We start from the raw sequence: 11,524 nt of genomic DNA, 5'->3' as shown, positions 1-11,524 counted from the left end.
TCTACTCACAGACCAGGCCAGCTACCACCTCCTAATTCATGGCTTGGCTCCAACTAGCCCCTTTGTTACTCCCAGGGAATTAAATGTTATACTTACAAAAATGCCATCCCCATTCTCGTTTGTTAGTGTGGGGAAGTAAGCACTTATACCCTGTGTTTCATTAGAGTTCTTAGGCTTCCACGGTGTCTGGTACTCAGGTGTCCTCTGTTTTATAAGATTCCAGTGATTCTCACATGCCTCCCTAGTGCTAACAGATGATGTCATTATAGCCACCCAAAGCACTACTTCTCAGAGTTAATAATTGTGATTTTAAAAGTGTCATGTGCCAGCCGAGCAGTGGCAGCACACCTTTAATCTCAGTACTTGGGAGGCAGAGGCAGGTGGATCTCTGAGTTCAAGGGCAGCCTGGTCTACAAGAAAAGAAAAAGTGCCACATGCCACTGTCTGGGAACTTAATACATTTGCAATGGAATGTTGCCAGTAGCTCCATGATCTAATGTTCTTGATGCTGTCTGATTACTGTACTTTTGCCTTTGTTTCATTTAGGTATAAATGCTTTGATTTTTGTCACTTGCAAATTTTCTTGTGCATTTTTAGGAAATTGATTTTTTCTGGGTGGCAGTGGCACCTTTAATCCGAGCACTTGGAAGGCGGAGGCAAGCGGATCTCTGAGTTAGAGGTCAGCCTGGTCTACAGAGTGAGTTCCAGGACAGCTAGGGCTGTTGTTACACAGAGAAACCCTGTCTTGGGGGGAAAAAAATGAATTTTTCTTGAGTAATTTGGGACCCTTTTTCCAAGCCCATGTTTTGAATACTGGTAAATCCTAATATAGAACTTCTTTCATATAGCAATGCCATTTTCACTGAAGAGCAGAGAAAAGTCTAAAAGTTTGTGATAAAGATACACCACTAATTTATGCAAATCATTTTTTATTGCGTGTAATTCTCTATTCAGTAAAATACCATGACTATTTCTTTATGACTTTAATTTAAACTCTTTATTTTTTCACATTAATTTTATCTTGGGGCTGGGGATGTACCTACCCATCCACAGAGTGAATTTTGAAGTCCAAGAACAACCTGTAGGAATGTGCTCTGTCCTATGCAGGTCCCAGGGACACATTTTAGGTCATCAGGCTTAGCAGCAAGTACCTTAACCCTCTGAGCCATTTCACCTATCCAAATTTAAATTTTTTGGTCAGAATTTCAGATATGCTCCTTACTGACCTTGCACCTTGCAATGTAATCAAATACACCAGTATCTTGACTATCATATCCCCTATAAGTATGTATGAGAATATATTTAAGATATATATTCAAATATATATTTGAAATATATGAAATATATTTCTCAGAATTTGTCAGGAAGATAAAATTCTGCCCATGTTACTTTCAGTGATAGTCCTGCAGTATTATTTCTTAATCTCAGGGTTTTCATCTGCATGTTTTTCTATATTTTCTATAGAAGCCCCATGTGGATTCAGTTAGTATATGGGTCTGAGGTGTTGGTGGTATAGAGATTAGCATAGCTGCCTTTCGGTTAGTATGTGGGGCTACCACAAAATATTTCTCAGTCACTATTAGAGTTTGAAGAATTATCATTAAAGTCTATTGACAGCAAGTAAGGAATGAAATTCTGGCACCATTCATTGTCCAGTAAGAAAGTCCTCTAGAAAAAGCCAAGGCTACAAAGACAAGACATAAAGCCTGATTTTAATACTTCCTGTCTAGTTAATACTTGGTCCATGTGATGTGGGAGTCCCCTCTGTGTGCTGTGATTACCATTAATGAATAAAGAAACTGCCTTGGCCTGTTGATAGGGCAGAACTTAGGTAGGCGGGAGGACTGGACTGAATGCTGGAAGAAAGAAGGCAGAGTCAGGGAGATGCCATGGAGTCACTGGAGATAGACATGCTAAAAATTTTGCCGGTAGGCCACGAATTCGTGGTGATGCACAGATTAATAGAGATGGGTTAAATTAAGATGAAAGAGTTAGCCAATAAGAAGCTAGAGCTAATGGGTCAAGCAGTGATTTAATTAGTACAGTTTCTATGTGGTTATCTCAGGGCTAAGCTAGCTAGGAGACTGGGAGGAACAAGCAGCCTCCTTCTGTTACAGTCCATGATGCCATCACAACTGCAAGGTGATAAATGTAAACCCTGAGCTTTATAAGATGCAGTGAAAAGTTGGAAAGCCTCCCTCAGCTCCCACTGAGGGCAGACAAGCCACCATAGTATTGACAAGGTGAGTTCTGAATTGAATGATGTTGAGCAGGAGTTAGGAGGCCCAGTGCTAAAGAGTGGCCTCAACCTGACATAGAATTTCCCTGAAAAGCACAAAATGGCACAATCTAACAAAATATTTAAGGAGATTTTTCTGTTAAACATTTAAGGTTCTAAGGAGGCAGAGGCAAGTGGATCTCTGAGCTTGAGACCAGTCTAGTTTACCAGCCGGCCAGACCTACAGGGTACGGAGCAAGACCCTTTCTCAAAAACGATTTAAGATTCTGGGCCTGCTCAGAATGAATAAAAGGCCCTGTTGAGAAAACCTGGCCTGAGTTCATTACGTGGAATGCACAGTGGAAGGAGAGGCCTAACTTTGAGGGTTGTCCTGACCACAACACAGGCAGAAGTGTAAGACTTGTAGACTGAACCTGACCAGACTTACTGTCCCCAGCTTGACAGATTAATGTGGTAATAAGATGGTCCATCATATAGAATAACACCAAAAATATGCAAGTGACATGGAGAACTTCGGTTCTTTCCTTCCCCCCTTAATGCATGCCATCGTCCTTGGTGACCTCCCAAACAGAAACTGTGTCCCCCTCCCCTCGGCCATCCTGTTCTGTCAACCTTCTGACTACTCCAATACCCTCCCCTCTGAGAAAGCTGCTGAAAGGAAAAGAATGAGATGCTGTCCAGGGACGAAGACATGAGATTGACAACAGGCCTCAAAATTAAGATCAGAAGCCGCAGGTCCTAGACTGGCTTTTACACTGGTCTCATTTCGCAAATTAAAATGTCTCAAACTCATAACATCAAAGACAATTTGACAAGAGCTACAAAACCACGCCAAACTTCAGAGAAGTCACCCTTTCAATTGTTTGACTTAGTTCACACACCGGTTGATTGCCAGTGACTTCAGAAGTCACTCGTCCACACTTTGATGGTTTTGTCATTTTCCAATGCCGCTGATGCAATGATGTTTTCTGTAGGGTGACAAGCTGCTGAGATCACAACATCTGTGTGACCTTGTAACTTCTGTGCAATCTCTTTAGTCTGAAGGTTCCAGATGTAAACCATGTTGTCCTCGGAGCCAGACACAACCCACTTTCCACCAGTCACAGAGAAACTGGCAAATATACAGTATTTCTCATTCTTATGGCCGGTGTATGTCTTCAGGCATCTGCCTCTGCTGTAATCCCACAATTTAAGAGTATTGTCCAAAGTTGCAGTGAGAATATATTTGCCATTTGGAGAAAATTTTACAAAAGACACAGGAGGGTTGCTGTCATCAGCGAGTGTTTTTAAACACTGGCCCGAGGCAGCATCCCAGATTCTACAAAGACCATCATAGCTCCCTGACACTATCAAGGACCCACTGCAATTAAAATGTACGGCGGAGATGGGATCCGAATGAGCAGACAAGGTCTTGAGGCACTTTCCTGTTTCCACCTCCCATATTTTCACACTCTCATCGAAGGACCCCGAAACGATGAGGTTGGATGGTGGGTTGAAATTACAGCAGAAGACGAAATCACTGTGTCCCTTTAGTGTTCTCAAGCATCTTCCAGATCTCACATCCCATAACTTTAGAGTCTTGTCGTCTGAGGCAGAAACGAGACGACTAGAATCCGAAGACCAGGCAACATCCGATATTTCCAGATTATGACCACAGAGTGTTTTCTTACATTTCCCATCATATGCCCCCCAAATTATAATTAGCGTATCAGCGGCAGAACTTGCTAGCCATTCTCCGTTGGGACTAAACTTAACTGATGCTATGGCCGCCGAGTGCCCCTCAAGAGTAAATCTGACAGCATAGTTGGGTTTCTGCGGTTCTCCTGCCTGCTGGGTGGAAGAGCAAAGGGCCGACTGCTGTGCTCCCTCTGCTGGGGGATGTTCAGTCGCCATAGCTCGGCTCTACAGTTTGCGCAGGCGTCCGGCCCCGAGCCTCGCAGAAGAAACTTGCCATTCGAAGGCGCACCGTTTTGATTGTAACATGAGCTTGTCTTTCGGGTCAGCACAGAATCAGCAGCAAGGTCTGGACCATTCTCCTCTCGGTCTCTTCAGTAGCATCAGACAACCGGATCACAGTGGTTCTGAGATCGGCGCTATTGTTGGGTGTTATTAAAGGACTAGGCCGTTGTTCGGGGGTTAAAGGGGCTGCACAAAAAGTCCTCTTCCACGCCCTCTCCAGTTCCCAAGCGTCTGGGAACGGTGAGAAACTGAGGACGCCACACTAAACAGAATTTGAGAAGGCTCAAGAAGAGGCGGGGACACACCACAGCGCAGGCCAACAACCACCAATGGGACTTGCCCGACGGCGCCTGCGCCGAAGAAAGTAAACGTTTGCTTCCGGTCCTTCTGGACCCTGCCCCTGAACCCGGCTTTTTGCTGTGAGAGGCTTGGGTGCAGGAAGGGGCACGGCCCCGCCCGCGGGCACTTCACAAAGACATGTGAGTATAGCTGGCCTCTGCCCCCGCCCTCCTCTGATGCTGAATTTGGCAGCCACAAGATCTGCTTACTATGGCTAGGGAATGGAGCAGAGCAAATGCACAGATCGTAAAACTAGTGGCTTAAAATTCTTTTATAGACGTTTAGGAAACCCGAAGATCTACATCTCCACTTCCGCCGGTCAGTGTTGGCGCACCCCTTTAATCCCAGCTCTCAGGAAGCAGAGGTAGATGGGTATCTTGTGAGTTTGGGTCTGGTCTACTGAGAGAGTTCCAAGACAGCCAGAGCTTCATAACCCTGTCTCGGAAAACAAAACAAAACAAAACCGAAAACCAAAACCAAACAAACAAAAATCCCACATCTGTTAGAGGTCTTTTAACCCAAGGTTATTCCTAGTGGTGGTAACACACACCTTTAATTCCAGGACTAGGGAAGCTGAGGTAGATGGATATTTTGTGAGTTCAAGGCCAGCTTGGTTTACAGAGTGGATGTCAGATCAGACAAGGCTATATAATGAAGACCTGTCTCAAAAGACCAAAACAAACAAAAAACAAGGTTATGATGGGAGAAATCAGCAAACCTTCGGCTCTTAGCCCGGATAGTGGTGCTGGGTGTTGAGTCCAATACACACGTCACAAGTATGGGGGACAAAAGGTGCACAGATTTAATATGTGGGTAGAATTAGGAGACGGCATTTCCTTTGAAATGAGTAAAATTCACTTCTTGATGTGTAGGAGACCTTGTTTATACATAGCATCAAGGACTTATGGAAAGAAAGGCTAGGAATAGACTAGTAATCAGTACTAATGTTCTAGCAAGCTGTCCTAACAAATAACTAAGATTTGCTTAGCTCTTTGGGAGGAGCGGGTTCACCAACAGGGACTGAGAAACCCAAGGGAGCAGCAATTGGAGTGGGACCCTGAGTCCCTAGGCAGTGTTATGGTTATCCTTTTATAACAAGCTACCCTTCTCAGAAGACACAGTGGACCTGTTTCAAATTTCAGAAATCAAATCAGTTTCTCTAAATTTCCCTAAGTTTCCCATTTATAGTGCAAGAACTCATGTCTCTGCTCCTCAGTACTTTCTAAACAGAAATGTTGGAACTTTTTCTTTTGTTTAACATATCTCCCTATGGCCCTGGAAAGATTCCTCCATTCTATCTTAACTCTTGAAACTGGCTTCTTTAAAGCAGCTGTTTGGACTACAAACCCAATTTTCCTACGCTTCTGCCAAATTAGGAAAATCTATTCCGATTAAATAGGTAAATAGGACATTTGCTAATGAGCATCAGTTAAAACTGGACATTTTTAAAGCTAAAGATGACAAAATCAGGGTGTCAATTGATGCATAAATTTAAAAGCACCACCTTCAGCACGTCAGTAGTCATTGATGACCTCTTTCCATGACACATCGTAATCATGTTACCCTTGTAAAATTCCATGCTCACAACTTGGCTGTCCAAGAGGACACTCCCAAGCCCTGAACTATTTTGTTTCACCACTGGTCTTTGGGGTTTTCATTTCCTCCTTACCTACAACTCAAATGGTTGTATGGTCCCTCCTCTGTGTTCCACTTGCTTCCTTGAGTTAAGGGCATACGGATAAAGATATGTAAAGCACAGCTTTAATTCTCTGCAAAAACACTGCATTACAGAGGAGCCTGTATACTCAGTAATTTTTCAAATGTAGGTGAAGCTGATGCCTGCCCATAATTCCAGCATTTCAGCGGTGGAAACAGGAAGACCAGCTCAAAGATATCCTCAACTGCAAAGCAGTTTAAAGCCAGCCTTTTTTATTTTATCTAAAAAATACTGCCCCACATACACCCCCAAAATGCAGGTGAAGCATGGGCAAAAATCAAGTTTTGTAGTAAATCTGTACATTCAGCAATTCTGTACTACAGATGAAACAAGTTTGCATGAACTGAAGCTATGTTTTGATTAAATCTTCACAAAAATACCCTGCCAGCAAATCTCAAAAGGAAAGTGGAAACAGTCAGACTTTTTGTTCACTTGTTACATAAGCCTGGAGAAATAAAAACATTTTCCTGCGATACAGAGTATATGAAAACATAAAATCTCAATAGCCTAGACACCTGCTTCCACATCAGTCAGTTACAAATCTTTCAAAATAATTTAACTTCATTTTACATGTGTTGGTGTGAAGATGTCAGACCCCCCTGGAACTGGAGTTACAGAATTTTGAGTAGCCATGTGGGTACTGGGAATTGAACCCAGGTTCTCTGTGAGCAGTCAGTGCTCTTAACCACTGAGTCAATTCTCCACTCAAACAAAACTTTAAAATATGCCCAAACAGACTAATGTTATCTGCTGTATCAAACACACTGGTGTATGTTAGTCTGTAAAATATGCCACGTAGCTTTTTGTTCTCCTCTGATGTCACAGACATCTGCTTTGATGAAGTTTCTTTCTGTAAACTTCAGGTCCTTTAATGTATCCTCAAATAAGATACTTTATGTTGAGACAATTGTTTTAATAGTTATCAGTTCTGATTTCAGCCAACTATGTGAAACAATTTCTCTGAATTTTCTTTTGTAATCAAGCATCCATTACTATCACAGATGTATATTCTTCATTCATTACTTATTGAAAATTTACTATGTCCAAAGCGTTTATCCATGGCCTGGCAGAGTGCGTTTAAATACAAAGAATCAATAGTCATTCCAAATCAAGTGTAGGAACACTCTTGAGAAAGGGCACACTATGGCCAAAATGACTTGAGGTAGGAAATACCCAACAGGTGAAACAAAAGGAGATGTCTACAGGAAAATATACTTTTTAGAAGTAGTAGCTTAGAGGGTCTTCTGTGACACCATTGCCTCCGTCTAACCCTTGCTGCCTGGTTTCGGGATTGCGAGCGTCATTGCTGAGACGGTGAGCCGGCCTGTGCTGCTTTGCACAACCTCCCGGCTAAGACTGAACATTGGGAGGAAGCAAAACAACTGGAGCAGAGGAAACACAGGACAACAGTACCGAATTTACTGCAGAACGATTCCAGTTTTGACGTGAATTATTTGGACTCTTCAGTGTTACCTGAGAGAAAACTCCATAATCATACCGGAAAAAGAACACACAGCCGTGCAGAATCTGAGCCGTGAAAACTTAGATTTATTAACCAAGTACAACATGTGCTCTCCTACCAGTTTCAGAATCCTTTACAGGAATTCCTGGTTCCTCCGGGTAGCTTTTCTGCACCAGCAGCGGAGCGGTGTATTTTGTGATGTCCTTCTGCAGGCAGAGGGTAAGGCTGTCCCAGCCCACTGCTGCATCCTGTCTGCCTGTAGTCCCTTCTTCACAGAATGTCTGGAGCGAGAAAGGCAGTTCAGGGTCAGAAGGTGGTGCTGGAACTGGGAGACCTAAAGACCAGGACACTTAGGAAGCTGGTGAAAGTAGAGGTGATGCAATGAAAACAGGAGAATTCTAGAAGCAGAAGCTCCCTCAGTCACTCCTGCGCAGACCACCAAAGAGGCAACATGTAACTTGCCCAGCTGAGAAAGGTACGGAGCCATGTGCTAATGTAGATAAGAATAATGGGATAACATAAGTTATAAGAGCTAATAAGTAGTCTGACCTAATGGGCCAATCAGTTTATAACCTTATGGAGTCCTGTGTGTGATTTCTCTTTGGGATTTGCTGGTTGTGGGGTACCGGGCGGGACGGAAACCCCAACAAGCCGGCCCCCTCATGTTACAGAGAGTCCTGGGGCTGAACGCTACAGAGCCCCAAGTTATCACCTGTTAGAAACAAGAAAGAATTGGATTGAAGGGGAAGAATGGTGTTTGGCAGACATGGAACTCTGGCCCAGAAACCTCACAGGATTGGAAAAGGAACTGGTTGGGAAGAACAAAGAGCCAGCTGAGCCCCTTAGCCCCCTTGTCATGTCCTCTGAGAACACAGCATCAACTGAGCCCCTTAGCCCCCCTTGTCATGCCCTCTGAGAACACAGAATCAACTGAGCCCCTTAGCCCCCTGATCACGCCCTCTGAGAGCACAGAATCAACTGAGCCCCTTAGCCCCCTTGTCATGCGTGCCCTCTGAGGTGAACAGAGAGGCACTTTCCCTGAGAAGCTCTTGGACTCCAGACCTTGAAATTACCAGCTCCAAGTCACTGGATGGTCAGGAAGAAAAGCGTCTCCACCTTGACTCCCCTGACTCTTCCCAAAGGTCTTACAGGGATCTCTCGCTTCCATGCTAAAAATGGTCAGAGACAGGGCTAGAAGTGTTCCTAGGCATGGATGAGGTATTATATCCTGCACCCAAGGCAGTCAGGGAAGTGTCTGCTAACCCTGAACTGCGGGATCCATGTCCTGACAGTTCTGAAGATGAAGAGATTGACGTGGTAAACTGGACAGAGGAGGATAGGCTGGGGCCTGGTGTTCCCTCTGTCTGGCCTGACCCCTCCTCAGAGTCAGAAACAGAGATTGATATACTAAGGTAGTGGAGGTGCAGGGCAGGGCAGAGCTCCTAGGAGGGTGACAGCCATTGACCAGCAAAAGGTTTTCTTGGGAGAAAAGCAAGCACGTGTCCCTTCCTGTCAGCACTGATCTCCTTTCCCCAGGTTTGTGCGCCAGGCAGAAGTTAAATAAGTAGCAATACCATGGATAGAAGATTACGAACCTGAGCTATTTCTTTGTAATTCATTTTTCAGTGACAAAATAATTGTGGTCCTCAACTCTAGTTAAGATATAGGAATAGTTTAGACGAGGCCTTTCACAGTTCAAGAGATCTGACAGTCACTGAGAATTCAGGGACACTGTTTGGGTTCCATTTAAAGAATGTCTTCGAAGGAATGAAGCTATGTTACATAGAACACCAGAACGAGTGGGATCTCAATTGCCCAGGCTGGCACTGAACTTTGATTCCTGCCTCAGTCCTTGTGGCTGGTGTTACAGGTCTGCCACAAAGTCCAGCCATGGGGCTTACTCATTGCCAGTATGACAAGCCTAGCAAAAGCCTCGATGGGCATAGAAGATGTTCTCTTCATAACCACTTCCAAGAAGTAAATTAAAAGTAGTTAGTGCTTTAAAAACTTTAATTTGGGAGATGCAGAGATGGCTCAGTGGTTAAAAGCACTGTCTGCTCTTCCAGAAGTCCTGAGTTCAATTCCTGACAACTACATGTTGGCTCACAACCATCTGTAATGAGATCTGGTGCCCTCTTCTGACCTGCCGGCGTATATGCAGACAGAATACTGTATATATGATAAATACATAATTTTTAGTTTTGTTTTGCAAAAAAAAGTAGTAGTTTAACTTTACACGCATGGTGCTGACTATAAAAGCAATTATTCTGCATCCTGAAACTTTTCACAAGGTTTCTCTGTGTAGCCTTAGCAGTCCTGGAGCTTGCTCTGTAGACCACACTGGCCTTGAACTCAGAGACCCATCTGCTTCTGCCTCTCAAATCTTGGGATTAAAGATGTGCTCCATCACTGACAGCCAAGGTTTGTATTTATCTGTGTTGAGTGCTTGCTCACAAGTATGCATGTACACCATTTGTGTCACTGGTACCTGAAGAGGCCAGAAGATGGTTCTGGAATCCCTGGAACTGGAGTTACCAGCAACTGTGACCACTTGATATAGGTGCTGGATCCAGACTCCTGTCCTCCTTAAGAGCTGTACTTCTTGTAACTGTAAGATGATTTCTCTCTTGTTTGTTGTTTGTTTGCTTTTCAAAACAGGATTTCTCAGTAGCTATGGAGCCAGTCCTAGAACTCACTCTGTAGACCAGTATCACATTTAAAAGCCAGAGTGTTAATTCTTCAGCATTCCTGACAACTAGAAGCACATTCACTGAAGGCTGAAGGTGAGGGAGGGATGGTTTAACTTTAGTATCTGAAGAATGACTCCATTAGAGAAAAAAAAAACCATCCCATCTCAATAAGGATTAATGCAAATTTGGCTAGAAAAAGCCACCGGGTACTCCGAGGGTTGGTTAACTGAGGAAGAACTCGAGAAGAGTACTCTGATGTATACACAAGTCTAAGTATCTCCCTTGTCCAAGCAGTTGTGTCAAATTCCAGATAAAGGTTTTAGTTTTATCTTTTAATGTCGTTTTCCCCACTTTACAGAATGAGGGAAGAGTCCTCTTCCTTCCCCCAAGATATATACGTGTATATATTTCCATGACTCTAATATAATCCATATGAGTTCACAGCTCCTTTTAAGAGTCTGGATTAGGTATATTATTGTGTTTTCTTTGAATTTTTTGACTGCAGAGAGACATTTGATTCTGGGGGCTAAGTTAAAGCAACATAAAGGTGTCTTGATTTCAAAATTTGGGCCTAGGGATATGTTCCTTTGGAAAAGAGGTTCTGTTTTTGTTTCCACAGAAGAACCTATGAATTCCTTCCAGGCTAATGTGGTTTGCTGGAACAAGACTCCCAGATAGGTCTCAGTAAACTCCCCAAATTCTTTACCCAACAAACAGCAAGAAGCAGTTTGAGGAAACAGCACCAAAATCCCAAAACAATTGTTTATAAATGTTTATTTTCATTTTAAAAGGGTTGATTATAAATGATTAAAGATCAATTTCTAAAAATGAAATAAGGGGGATATGATATAGAGATGAATACTTTGCATTGTTCCCAGTCACGAGCAGCCAAACACTCTTTGTGACTATGTTCTCATGTCTGTGTGAGTCTATATGTGGGAAAATAACACTATTTAAGGGCTTATGCCTATGAGTCAACAGTTTGGCTTATGGACTTACTACTCAGTGAAATAAAGTCGCTACATCGCTATTAACATGGTGCTTTCACCTGCATCCCTGTTTTAATTCTTGATGAAGGATGTAAGGTGAGAAAGTTACTCAGAAAACGGGATGCTGTT

At 43.3% G+C, this 11,524-nt stretch overlaps 2 protein-coding genes across 3 annotated transcripts in view; one reads left to right on the top strand and one right to left on the bottom strand.

Annotated features, from left to right (window-relative positions):
- Positions 1–912: 912 nt before the first annotated feature.
- On the bottom strand, positions 913–4,141 carry LOC148122980 (WD repeat-containing protein 5B). The gene has a single exon (XM_087900937.1). The coding sequence runs from the start codon at positions 4,130–4,132 to the stop codon at positions 3,140–3,142; it is 993 nt and encodes a 330-aa protein (XP_087757063.1). The 5' UTR covers positions 4,133–4,141; the 3' UTR covers positions 913–3,139.
- A 396-nt stretch (positions 4,142–4,537) lies between these two features.
- The window catches only part of LOC146895641 (golgin subfamily B member 1-like), a 53,946-nt gene continuing 46,959 nt past the window's right edge, over positions 4,538–11,524 (top strand). For both annotated transcript variants that reach the window (XM_087900951.1, XM_087900948.1), the window contains exon 1: positions 4,538–4,677. The gene's annotated coding sequence lies outside the window, so the exon portion shown is untranslated. The remainder of the gene's footprint in view (positions 4,678–11,524) is intronic.

Source organism: Myodes glareolus, chromosome 2 (assembly GCF_982192425.1).
Source record: "Myodes glareolus chromosome 2, mMyoGla1.1, whole genome shotgun sequence".
Lineage (NCBI taxonomy): Eukaryota > Metazoa > Chordata > Mammalia > Rodentia > Cricetidae > Myodes > Myodes glareolus.
The sequence above is the reverse complement of the archived record's forward strand: the minus strand, read 5'-3'. Positions and strand labels throughout refer to the sequence as shown.

Coding starts and splice junctions, on each gene's coding strand:
- LOC148122980 (XM_087900937.1), bottom strand. CDS start 4,132: ATGGCGACTGAACATCCCCCAGCAGAGGGAGCACAGCAGTCGGCCCTT.